The 14,298-nt window shown below is 37.5% G+C and overlaps 1 protein-coding gene across 1 annotated transcript in view; it reads left to right on the top strand.

Moving 5' to 3' along the window:
* LOC126184487 (uncharacterized) overlaps positions 1–14,082 on the top strand; it is a 514,130-nt gene extending 500,048 nt beyond the window's left edge. The window contains exons 25-29 of the mRNA XM_049926880.1: positions 4,679–4,829; positions 7,084–7,345; positions 7,823–7,944; positions 12,125–12,260; positions 12,349–14,082. Coding sequence (XP_049782837.1) covers positions 4,679–4,829; positions 7,084–7,345; positions 7,823–7,944; positions 12,125–12,260; positions 12,349–12,617 — 940 coding nt within the window. The 3' untranslated portion in view covers positions 12,618–14,082. The remainder of the gene's footprint in view (positions 1–4,678; positions 4,830–7,083; positions 7,346–7,822; positions 7,945–12,124; positions 12,261–12,348) is intronic.
* The last annotated feature ends 216 nt before the right edge of the window (positions 14,083–14,298 follow it).

The following is a 14,298-nucleotide window of genomic DNA, read 5'->3' on the forward strand; positions in this document are numbered from 1 at the left end:
ACTGGATACTCAATTTAATGTTTCTCAAAGTTCATAACTGAAGTGTATATTTGTTCACTGCAATTTATCTCCACATGAGAGATAGCCTGGTTTCCTTGTAACATCAGGATCAATATGTCAGGTTAATCCAATCTAGAAATGATGTGACTGAAATGGAAATATGCCTAATAACTTATTTATTTGTGCCAGAAAAATGATCTAACTTTGACCCTACAAAATCTGAGACAGTACTAGCCACACCACAGTTGTTGCTGCTGGTCCGTACATGTATGTTTTAACAATCAAGATATGAAAACATTCACTGTTTCAAGCAGTAATTTTTAAATTTGTAATTATAAGTTGATTATTTTTCTAAAACAAATTATAAAATTTTGGTTTACAATTTGTTATAATCTTGCCAGAATAATTAACATCCCAAAATATTACAGTTATCATTACCAGATTACATGAAATATCTTTCCATAATAATGTTTGATTTAGAAATCTTAATAACTTTTTAAATACATGTTTGATTTTGATGTTAACATGAGTCCTGTATCTGTACATTTAGCTACAATAATTACAATCAGTTTCTGTGCACGAAGTTTGTAAGTACAAGTTTTAATATTTCTTGCACATATTTTCATATATCAGCTATGTTTCATTGTATTTGTATTATATTTCATTGCAGTTATGTTCCAAGTATTATAATTACAACAATATATTGAATTTATAGTGTTACAATGTATTCTAATGTGTTTGTACCATTTTGTATAAACATCAAGTGATAGTATCTGGCACTTTGCAATGGTAAGAATTGCAGTTTTTCAATAAGAGTGATCCCATTCTCCTACTTTGAACCAGAAAAGCTTCTACCCTCAGATCATATCTAGATTGTCACCTCTTTCCAAGGCATCACTTGTTTCGCATGCCACAAACTGGGGCATCTAAGTGTCTGCCTTGGCTGGTGACTGCCTTTGCTGGTATGTGTTGTCAACAACAACAACAACAACAACAACAACAGCATGCTGCATGCAGCCTTGCCAGTGGCAATAGCACCAGCAGATGGAATGCAAAAGCTTATGTTGCAGCTAGAAGTTAATGGTGCAACAGCAGATATACAGTTGGACGCAGATATGGCCATGTCTCTTATTAATGTGCACATGTACAAATCACAACACACCCTCAATGAATTCCTGATCATAGTGTGTAAAGTAGCAAATGAAACAAGTGTCATCTGCTACTCTGCTAAGGTGGGGTTGGCCAGTGCACCTGCCTAAGGGCACTAACTCAGCATGACGCACTTATTTTTCATGGCACACTGATGGTGTCATATGTTCTCCCACTCTCCACTTTCTCATACTGAAGCTTCTCCACACTGCACATTGGGAAATGTGCACAATCAAGGTCATAGAGTGATATCACCTTTACTGGCCTGATACAGAAGTTGTAACAGAACACATTATCCAGAGCTGCCAGGCCTCCTTCCACAATCAGTTAGCCTCAACACAATATTTCAACCCTTGGGTTGTGCTCTGATTAGCCCTGGCAGTGAGTGCATGTTGATTTTGCTGGGCCATTCTCGGGAGGAATGTGGTTGCTAGTTCCTGATACCCTCTCTGACTTTCGATATGTGAAATGGATAACTACCACCACCATCCATGCCCTCACCAACACATTTGCAATGGGAGAGGGAGGATGGGCGACTTCCACCCTAGTTTCCAATAAAGGCCCTCAATTCATGACATCTGCATTTCAAGATATTTGTGAACACAATGGCATTGAGCACCTAGCCACTGGCTGTTCCCATCCCACATCCAATTCAGAAACTAAGCAGATGGTCAGGACATTCAAAACACAGATGTGCAAGATAATGATGACAACCAACTATGGGGAAGCATTCCAGCTTTCTTATCACCTTCTTGTCTACCTCCATAAATGAACATAGTCTAGCTAAAGTCTTATACGAGTGCAGACCCCACACCATCTTTGTCCTACTGTGCCCAGCCCATTGGACCCTATGCTTTTACATACAGCAGTATTACTGCATGGACTCCTACACTGGACTTGCAGTTTCCGACAGGACCCTGAGTGGACCCAAGGCAACATTATTGGCAGTAGGAGGTAGCAAATGTATGATCTAGTCATGCAATGAAATCAGCTCTGGGTGCAAGATGTGGGTCCCCTCTGCCTCTCAGCCATTGACTGGGCATGAACTACATAACCACACAAAGGACAAGCCTGCCCAACAACCTGCTTGCTACTGGTATAACCACTGCCCTCATGTTAGGCAATGAAAGGGGGTTCATAATGACCATCAATGGGAACCAATGGAGGTGGAACACGTCCATCCCCTAAGCTGCTTCCAGCTCCCAACAACACCCCCTCACCACACAATCAACAGAGACTGAACATTTTCAGACTGACATGCCTATGGAGGTCGAAGCATTGCCCGTCTCCACCATAGCTGACACTCAATTGCCTGCAGGTTTGACCAAGCTGCACCCCAGAACTCATTACCTGGAACTCCCACAGACATCACTGACCTTTCCCAGTTAATGGCAAGAAACTACTGCAGGAGACTTTCCACTTACATAAGGTTGTCTGTAAATATCATAGCCCAATGCTTGTCAGTTAGTTCTCACAAATTTCCAAATGTGTCATTAATAGTGGAGTGATTGACCTTGCTGTTTGATATTTTTGATTCAGATTGCTCAGTGAACTGTTTGTACAAGCTCAATATGATTTTGCTACACTCTAGAGTTTGTTTTTGGCTAGCTATTCACTTTGTGAACTCTGCCATCATCAAACTCAGGAACCACCCATTTGTTCCACCAAGCTCAGCATTACTGCCAATGGCCTTGCTGCAGTGGTAACAACAGTTCCTGTCACATCATTGAAGTTAAGTGCTGTTGGGCTTGGTTAACACTTGGTTGGGTGAGTGTATGGGTCTGGTGAATGCTGTTGACAAGCATAATGCACTCATGGGTTGTGAGGTGAGTTGAGGAGCTGCTTAACTGACAAGTAGCAGCCCTGGTAACAAAAAATAACAATGGCTGAGAGATTGGTGTGCTGACCATGTGCCCCTACCATATCTGCAGCCAGTGATGCCTGTTGGCTGAGGATAACATTGCAGTCAGTTGGTACCATTTTCAGAGTATCTGTATTACTGCCAATGTGAGTATCAGAAGCTGTATTCCACCTACACATAGTAGGGTTGAAAGCATTTGGTACCAATTGTGAATCTGTAGCCACAGTTGAGCAATTTTTCTTCCAGAGAGACTACTTCTTTGAGACTGGGAGGAGATTGTGTGTGAAAGAAAGAAGTAGTGGCAAGATGAATCTTTGAGTCTGACTGTGATGTGTAATCTCTGTCCAGATCAGGTAGCAGTCCCGTACTTACGTTTAAGGTATCAAGATTATAAGCAGTGGAATCGGCAGGAGATGATCAGTACAGATAATTCAATTGCTAGTGGCGACAAAATTATACGAGGAGATGAATATCATTCTACATTTAAAAAAGTTATCTTTTGCTTAGTAATGACATAGGAATGAGCATTTTTCATTGGGAAATAATTCTTTTCATAATTATAACTACATTAGTAATGAACAAATAAAAATTAATTTCTGCCTTCATTGTATTGTGTGAAGACTGAATGGAAATGGTATTCAGAGAACAATAGCAGTATCATGCTTCTAAAGTAATAAGTCCAGATCAAGGAAAAATGTATTGAAGATATAACAACAAACAATTAAAATGCTTGAAAACTGGACCCTTTACCAATGAGTTTACCGCAGTTGGAAGGGACATTGGAAGTACTTTTCCAGAACCTCCATCTTTGAGCTCTACTATAGTGTCATGGCACTATCCTTTGAGGACTGTCTTCACTCAGAGGAACAGGAAAAAGTCCATCAGGATCACATTTGGACTGTAGGAAGCGCATTGCAGTGCCTTACCAGGCAAGATAGCCATTGAGCATAAAGCAGATGTGGCTTAGTGCAGTGTCGTAATGTGGCTTCTAATTTGTGGCAATGCCTGTTCTCACTCAATTGACCTCTACCTTCAATTTTTTCAGTCATAGATCAGTTCTTGTGGCCTAGAATCGTTCGAAAACTTAATCATCAGTTTGAATTTGCCACATCATGCACACATTGTATATTGCTTTCGTTTCTGCCTACGAACAGACGTCCTCTGTGAGGTTCATCTTCTACACTCTCTCAACCATTTTGAATCACTTGTACAATCCAAGGACATCAGCTTTTGATAGGCTTGCAGTCCCAGACACATGGTGGATCATGGCTAATGGCTTTTTAACCAGTCTTCCAAGTCTCAAACGTAGTATCATGGCCTAGTCCTGTTTCTACAGAACATTGCATTTTAAGCTTCAAGCAAGCCTATAAACAGGGATACACTAAAATGATGATATGAGCCACATGAAAGCTCATAAATGAATGATGTCAGATATGTTTTCAAGATGACTTCCATTTTCATCGAAATCAGTTGGAACAAGGGCACTGCAATGTACAGTCTTGTCAGAAATATATAAATCCATACTTTTTATAAAAATCCTGTATGTATACATACTTTTTGTAATAATCACCACAGAGGGCTTCTAAATTGGAGGCTAATTAAATTTCCAACAATAAAAACATATCATCAAGGTAAGAAATTCTACAACAATACTTTTCTTTATTACAGATGTCCACGTGACCACAATATATTCCCAGCATTGCAGGCAGAAAGAGGAACAAGAGATTTGTTTGCAGACTTCAAAGCATTCCGTTTTCCATCAACAGCAACTGTGAATTTTGTTGCAACAGTGCAATTTTGCCAGGATGTTTGTGAACCTGTAAGATAATGTTAAACTTTGATGCAAATTGTTTACACAAATTTTGAAAAGAGAACAATGTTGTCATAGAGCTTTTAAGTACCATATTTAACTTATAAAGTCTCTCTCTCTCTCTCTCTCTCTCTCTCTCTCTCTCTCTCTCTCTCTCGCTCACCGCTCTCACACACACACACACACACACACACACACACACACACACACACACACACACAAACCAGTATATTAAATGCAATTTTGCTGCTTGAAACAAGATATACTCCAATATGACTTTCATAGATGTAAATTACAATACCATACTATTCATTTCCATACTTGGTTGTGTTGCATTTAACTGACGACCGCCTGTGCAATGCAGTAGATGCCAGGCAGCAAGCACTCCATTGCCCAGTTATCAGATGCCGTGTTGCCAGTCTATTGTTGTGGTACAATATGACTACATTTAAAATAAAAGCAAATAAACTTTGTACTCACCCATGACACACAAGGAGATGCTGGAAATGCCTGTCATTATTTTCCACACATTTCTGACATCTACTCAAGAAATTATTAATTACGTAATGTAATTCTCTCTGAGATATTGAATTAATTGATTCACGGATATTATCATTGAGTTCCTCTATCATGTGGGTATTTGTTGTGTACACTACGTCCTCCAGTGCACCAAACAACAGAGTTAAATCAGGACTTCTAGCGGGCCAGATATTGTTACTGATCACTTTTTCTTTGAACACATCATGAATTGCATGCAAAGAAACATTGATCATATGAGCCCTTGCTGAATGCTGTTGAAAAAGTGCGGAACTTCATCCTCTTTCACTCAGTTCATTAAAAAAGGGTCGCAAAATGCTGTGCACATATCTCTCACTTGTAAATGTGTCATTAAAAAAAATTGGCCTGTTATTCTGTCACCAACAACTGTGCACCACACCCCTATATTATGATCATGAAGACGTTCCTAATGAAGCACAACAGGTCTATCTGTACTCCATTATTGACAGTTTTGGGAATTAACATACCCGTGTAAATGGAACTAAGCCTTGTCTGAAAACAGAATGAGGTAAAGATCCATTTCACCAGCATGCACTTGTTTGAAAACCCATTCACAAAACTTTACCTTGTGCACAAGATCACCAGGTTAAAGTTCTTGTACTACCGATACTTTATATGGCCTTATCCCAAGCAGCTTAGCGCCTCTTTGTACAGAGGTGCACGATATTTGTGTTTGCTGTGAAAGACATCTAAAAGACTTTTTAGGGGTATTTTCCAGGCAGTATGCAATGTCATCAAGACAAGCTTCTGTGGGCACTGTACATTGTTGTATATGTTTCTTGTCCTGAACTCTTCCCATTTCATGAAACTTCTTGACTAATTTATGAACTGCATCATGACTTGTAACTCAAACACCTGGCAACTTCTTTTCAAACAATCTCCAAACAGTTCAAGCGGACTCTGTATGCACATACAAATCATAAGTAAACTCTGATTGTGGAATTGAATAATTCACTCTACCCATTGTTGCATTCGCAAACTTCACTGTTACACTCATGATGCCTGTTTCACTGCTCGAATGACACTGCCTGACTAGGCGCCTATGTCTGTATGGCCTTCAGGGAAAAACTCACAGAAAAAGGGGTATAGTGCGGCCCCACAGGACTCATTTGACCGGCGGGAGTGGCTTCTGTGGCCGGCCTGCAATACCCCATTCAGGAGGTCATCAGATACCCTGTAGATATAAAATAATAAAAATTAATCATAACTGTTCTCCACATTCTTTAATAAAATAAATAAAAATATATTCACATCCACATCTAAACTTCAAACTTTAAAAGGCACTGCATGATGTTTGATGGAGGGTAATTCAAAAATATTACTGTGATTTTCCCCCTTATTGCTAGATTCACAAATGGTATGCAAGAAGAACAACTGAATTTATCTTTATCATCATTTCACAAAATACTTGTCAGAGAAAGTAGTATGTTCCCTGACTCTTTTTGCAACATATAATCTCAGAATTTAACAATAAACCTCTCTGTGCTGCATAATGCCTTTCTTGAAGTGTCTGCCACTGGAGTTTCAATAGCATACCCATGATGCTCTTACACTTTCTTGCCAAATGCATGATGAATGTGTATAAATTAGGCCTAGCTTATGGTAATATCACAAGTAGTTAATGCTAAAATCTAAAGAGTAGATAAATTTAGAAAATGTTTCTACTTACACAGAAAATTCATACTGTCCTTGTTTTTTTCCCCAGATTCGCTGTAACAATGGAGTACAATCCTTTGGTAGGCGAAGGAGGCGAGACTTGACTCAAAGTATTGATTCTTCAGGAAAAAATTCAGTTGTTAAAGGAAAATGCAAATTCCAAGAAGAAGAAAGAAAAAATATGAACATATCATTAAATGAAACTAATGAGAACACCTCTACTGATCCCAATTACTGTGATGAATCCATCACTGAAACTACTCCTAATGAAGACTTTGAACTGGATACAACTGTTCCTGTACCAATAAACGGTAAATCATAACATGGGTTCTCACTGCTGGGGAGGAAAATTAATATGTATTCTTTTCATATTTCACTTCATTCTTAAATGTTTGTTCTGTATTCGTATCAAGTGGGTAGAAAACTCTTATAACTGTGGTAAATAGATAATACTTTAAAATTGTCCAGTGTTGTGAAGTGAAAGGAGAGACAGAAATGATGCCCTTGAAATCAGAAACAACGTTTGTTCGTACCCCATGGTATGGAATGGCTACTTAAGACTCCCATTTAAAAATGAAAACTGGATGAAGGAAAATAGATAAGAAGGGGACAGAAATTAAAATAAACTAAGAAAGAAATAATTAAACTAAAAAGTTAATGCAGCGTTAACTATTACGTAGAGTTCAGCATAATATTCTTCTACATTTCCATTAATTTATAGATAACATTGTTGATATTCTTTCTACAGCTGTTCATTCAGTCTCTGAACTATTTTATATTTTGTTTAGATTATGATGCTGAAGTAAGTGAAGAACGTCCAGTTACTCCAGCCATAGGTGATGCAACCAATGCAAGTATTCAGAAGGAGAGTGGGCCAGAGCTGCCCAGTGCATTGCCATTACAGTTAAGGGTAAATATATATTTCATTTTGGCATTAGTAAGCAACACAGTATTCAAATTAATTAAAACTGTTATTTGAGCAAGGCAGAAACAGTCAACATGCACATGATTATCACAGAATGTAAATTCCCCGTTTTAGAAGATAGCATTATTTATGCACTATGATTGTTATCTGTTATCACAGTGGAGGAAGCTGGTCTGCAGTACACTGACTTGTGTATAACATTTTTTTTATTTTTTTCCTCCAGTTGGACAGATACGAGTGTGGTAAAATAGTAGATGAATTACTTGATATGATGGGCAACCACAGTTGTGACTATACATTTCAAATGATTAAAAACATGACAGCACATCAAAATGATTTATTAATCATGACTACTTTTGTGACATTATAGTCACATCTTCAGGTAACAAATTGTTGACCTTTCAATACACAATTTGTGAAAACTTTGTAGGAGACTGCTATTATTTACTCTTATAGAGTTTCAAGGATTTCATGTATGGAAAGGTCAACAGTTTGTTATCTGAAGATGTGAGTATAATGTCACAAAACTAGTCATGATTAATAAATCATTTTGACCCAGCTACTGCAGTTTTTCTCATCTGGGAAAAAAGATAGCAGAATTCCTTACTTTTGACTAAGGCCTGTTAATGGAGTGTAAGTGGTTGAAAACTGTTAGTTTAACACATATAACAGTGACCAAGATAATGTCAACATATGCAACACATGGCAAGAAAAATGAATATGGAGCAAGAAACAATCATCTGCTATAAGGACCTCTAATAATCATTGAGGATTGTCATAAATAATCATAGAACTAATGAAATACATTTGATGTCAAAATTCACTCAATATCCTGCTGCAGAATCTATTTCTATGATCACAGTCCAACACAGCCTGCACAAATTGATCATTTGCATCAGGAAAACACTCTCCAGATACTTATATGCCACAAATGAAGCCAAGATCCTGCTATACAGTCTGGAAAACATTAGAAGAGATAATGTACATTTTATATAATAGTGTGCTGTTCTCTAACAAAGATTCCATCTTCACTAACCAAAATGTATGTCACTAGCTCTTATCAGGCATACTAGTTGAACATGTTCCATTGCTCCATTGATCAGCAGAGTTGAATAATATTAAGCATGTATGGTACATTTTAGAGCAGAAACTGTGGAGCTGAGTTTCATCCCCAGTGTAGCAGACAGAATTGAGAGTTATATTGTATGGTGAACAGCACAAAATTTGACTAGAAATAGTGCACAAGTTTCTGCATCCATTGTATGATATACTGACACTTTGTAGCAGACTAAAGAAGATCATTTGCTAGATTAATACTACTGTGTTGTTGTTTTTCCATTGCCAAGGTAACTATGCATTTACCAGAGTGGATTGAAAGGTAACATACAGATATTATTTCATGATACTTACTGTATGGGAGGAGACTTTCATTCTGCATCTTTCTGGCTATCTTTCAACTTCTGTAAATAGTTTCTATGCACAGTCCTTCCAGTAGGGCACAAGTTTCAAAATAACCTGGGCATTGAACCATAGCAGCTCACATGTATCCAGTGTGGCCTTGGTGGTGGGCTGAAAGTATCTCCCACTCAGTGTTATATTCAATGGACTTAACAAATGAATTTGATGGTATGAGCTCAGTACTGCATGATAAGTTTGAGCACCTCCCACGAGAATTGTGCAATTTTAACATAAATGGAATCTGTAATGTGGGGCCATTCATAGTTGTGGAACAGAAAGACAGTTGGAGATTCATAGAACACAGTCACAGGGATTTTCCATGCAGATTACATTACCTTGCACTTTTTTTGTTAATGGTTCCTCAATGTGCACACTTTCTTTTATTTCGATGTGTAGTGCTAGGCACAGGATTCAGATTCATCCCATGCCACTATTCTTTTTAGAATTCCATTGCCAGACATCATGCAATGTACAGTGGCCAATACATGTCATCCTCTGTTGTTCCTCAGTACCCAGGTCATGGCTTTTACAAAGTGCAGCTACCCACATACAGTATTGCAGATGTAGCATACAAAATATGGAATTTCTGTACAAGGTCTTCCTAATGAACCTAATGGTTACTACTTGGAGATTTGGTGCTGGTATTCCACTTATTGGTCATCCTGACATGGTTCAGAACCAAGGCTGACACAGACGGCAGCAAAGAACAAGCACAAAATGGAGAGTGCTGCAGTCTCCCCCACAGATCCTGACCACTGTGAATTCTGCTTGGGCCAAGTCATTTTGCCAACAATAAATAAACTATTGCTCACTGATCTCTTCACATCTTCTCTCTGCCAATCTCCTCCACTCCCCTCTATCTGTCCATCTCCTCCTTCTCACTTTCTCTGTCCACCTTCTCCTCCCCCTCTCGCTTTCCATCTTTCCATCTCCTGCTTCCCCTTCTCTCTCTTCATCTCTTCCCCCCTCTCTCTGTCTGTCTCCTCCTTCCCCCTCTCACTGTCCATCTCTGCCTTCACCCTTTCACTGTCCATCTCCTCCTCTTGCCATTCTCTGTCCACTTACTCTTCCCACACACGCTGTCCACTTCCCCCTCCCATCTATCTGCCCATCTTCTCCTCTCCCCTGTCTCTTTCCATCTCCCCCTCTTTCTGTTCTTTGTCCATATCCTCCTCTCCTCTTTCTTTCTGACCATTTCCCCCTCCCCCTCTCTCTTTGTTCATTTCCTCTTCCCCTTATTTGCATCCATCTACACCTTCTCCCTCTCTGTATCCACCTACTCCTCTCCCCTCTCCATCTGTCAATCTGCTCCCACCTCTTCTGTCTCCGTGTTATCACCCTCACACCAATAGGAGGTTGCTGGTTCTTACCCTGACAGTATTTCTTCCCATTTATTAAATACTATGTGTACCAAATGTGGTTGAAATTAATCTAAGGGTTTAGGTGGAGCTTTTTACCCATGGCTTTGCCCCTGTACACACATGCCTCATACGTTTGACATATATTTAACATGTTTCACACATATTTGTACAAACATTGTACAATGATATAATTTTGAAAGTACATACAGTGGTATATGCAGATACTGACTGTGAAATGTGTTGCAAATAGATTTGGTAGCAAAGAAGTAATAAATTAAAATATCATGCATGATGTGACAGTTCTTCACACATCTCAGTGTTTATGACATCATGTCTCCTGAACTATATGTCATACAATGATATATTTTTGCAAGTACATTCAGTGATATATGTGAATACTGTTTGTAAAATGTGTTGCAAATGGGGTTAGTAGTAAAGCAGTAATAAATTAAAAGGCCATGCCTGATGCAGCTGTTTTTCTTCCTGAACAGCAAAAAGATAGTAAGCAATAAACTTCTTTTTCCTTCATCATTTTGTGGGGGTATCAGTGATAAAAAGTTTTGCAAAGGTTTAAAATTGTGTGTAAATTTGGTTGCAAGTCACTAAGTGCTCTCATTCACAAATTCTGGGTGAATATAGTCTGGCAGTTGGCACATTGTGAGCTACACTTCTTTTTCACCCTCCCCCCCCTCCCCCTCGGCCCTTTGCCACTCCCTTTTGAGAGATAGTTAGCTTAGTTAGCTCTTACCAGTAGCTCTTTCTTGACAGTAAGTGATTTGTGTACCTAGTTTCATTGAAGTCAGTCCACTGATTAAGGAGGAGATATGGAACATACCATACATTCACTTTTATAGTAAATATGAATGTTGACATTTGCATGAAGAAAAACTGTGGGCTAAGTAAACACAGTTCACATTATCTGCAGAACATTTAAATAATCAAACACTGACAGATTTGATAAGGACAACAGTCATAGTCATAGGATCTTGGACCAGATCTGGTTTCCCCATGCCCACCAAATATGGGAACCAGATTGCTGAACATTAAATGCTAATTGAAACTAAATTAGTAAAGTTATCAAAGTAGTATGAGACAGTGAAACTACCATGCAGTAAAGGACATAGTTCTCATTCTTTTAAACCAATTAATAATGTGAGGCATCTTACATTGAAAGCAATATAGCATATGATTAACGCAGAAACATATTATTTTTAATTAACCATTATATGCCAAGTCAATGAAACATAAATATATGAAGATTACATCAGAGAAGATAAATTTAAGTTAGTTTCCAGTGTAATGTAGCCTATAAAATGGAGCCAAACTAATATAGATCCTTTTTTCAGCTTGTTGTTGGGGAGGACATCATACCAAAGCCTACAAAGCCAACAATATTCAAAAAAGAGACTTCAAGAGGTGCAACAGTACAAAATACCATGAATGATGGAACTGCAGATGAGTATCTCAATACAGGAGCCAAAGGTTTGTTTCTGTCTCTAGTGTAATTATGTATTTGATGAACACAATGTGTTTCACTCTTACTAATATTATTCTCTTTTTTTTTTTTCAGATGAATCTGTCGACGCAGATTCTGTTTGTGCAACTAAATTAACAGTGGCATCATCGATTATTGCCATTATACTGTTCAATATAAGCTTTGTGTTTTGTATTATGTATTTCTACAGAGTTCAGACTGAACAAAGAGTCAGACATGAATCCTTAGAACAGAGACTGGCTACAAGCCAGATTCCAGAAGTTTTGTTTCGGAATGTTTACGATCGACTACCACCAAATCCTACATTTAGTAAGCTTGGAAATGAAGTATGTTCAGAAAAGTAAATATGAAAAGTTACTTGTCATTTTTATGTAAGTGGTTTGAGTGAATCTGATGAGTAAAACATAACAAACTCTTACAAGAAGTGCTAGTAACTATGATGTGAAAGCATATTTGTGATATCTTTCATAGTGGACTTCTGTAAATGTTTTTATTCGAACTCTGTCTATAATACATTTTTGTGACGACTAGTATTTGTTAAATGGCCAAATGTTGAGGACATGTTTATTACATTTTCTTAACTTAAAGCTGTTTGATTATTCAGGTACTTGTAAATATAGTTCCTTAACTTTGCATTACGCAATTCTTGATCATAATACATTGTTTCTCTCCTCTGACATTCGAAATATACTCTTTTATGGTTCCATTTTCTTTGTACATGACAGTATGAAACAGATTTCACTCAGTGTGTTATGATGGCTGTAAAAACTAAGTATGCTATGATCATTAAAACAAGCAACGAAATGAAGCTACCAGAATTATAGTCCTAGACTACTGTGGGCTCTATACTGTCATCATTTTGTGGCTTCAGGAGTTCAGGCTTCAAATAATGTGTGAAACAGAGTGTAGTGTCACATATGTGGCAATATACTTAAAACCATACAAAGTTGCAGCAATGCTGTACAACTAAATTGCTTGTGTATTGTGAAATAAAGCCTGAATCCTGGTATGAACATTTTTCATTATATCTAAGGGTAATTCTAGCTACAGTAAAACACTAACTTCATATTCTCCAAAAGAGAGAAAATACATGGAAATTAAAAGTGCAGAGGTATGTATGAAACTGAATTTGAACCATCTAGCACAGATAAAAACTGTTGAAAAGTGTATACCATGGTTCTTTAAGACTCATATTGTAATGTACTTCAGCCCATGAGATGTCAATAAGCAATATTGCATGTATCACCTTATATATAAATGTTAAGCTCCAATAACGAGTCATTACAAATCTATTGAATTGAATTGAATTTGATACATGTAGCACAGATACAAACTGTTGAAAAATGTATACCATGGTTGTTTAAGACTCATATTGTGATGTATTTCAGCCCATGAGATGTCAATAAGCAATATTGTAGTATCACCTTATGTATAAATGTTAAGCTCCAATAATGAGCCATTACAAATCTAATCATCTGGTTGCTGGAGCAGCTAATGTAGAACAACTCTCTAATGTTCTGCGAAAAATCAATAAGAGGAGAATAGTTGTTATGGTGCAGATATCATCAAGTTACTCTAATTTAACTAAAGTTGATGCATTGATCTGCAATCCCTAACACATTTCCCCTTCTCATTGTAATAGTTTTAATCAGACTGATGCTTCATTATTTATTTTATAATCATTTGAGTTCATCTGATCTGTTTTAACTAATCATGTTACTGTAGTATTAAGTAAACTAGTAGTTTTTATTTTAAGACTTTTTCACAGCCAAATTCTACAGTTGACTGTAATCTTCCACTATATGACACAATCTGTCCTCTATTTTGTATGATTTATTGTATTAAATTTGCATTGGAATACAGAGTTGTTTTTAATTTTTAGTGATATAATGGCAAAGCAAATAGTACTCTGTATTTAAGTTGAACTGTTTAATACTAGGCCTCTCAACGTAGAATAATATGTTTGTTTTTATTTGTACTTAGAACAAACAATAAGAAAACTGCCCTACACAAACCCCATTTTAA

This window comes from Schistocerca cancellata, chromosome 4 (genome assembly GCF_023864275.1).
Source record: "Schistocerca cancellata isolate TAMUIC-IGC-003103 chromosome 4, iqSchCanc2.1, whole genome shotgun sequence".
Classification (NCBI taxonomy): domain Eukaryota; kingdom Metazoa; phylum Arthropoda; class Insecta; order Orthoptera; family Acrididae; genus Schistocerca; species Schistocerca cancellata.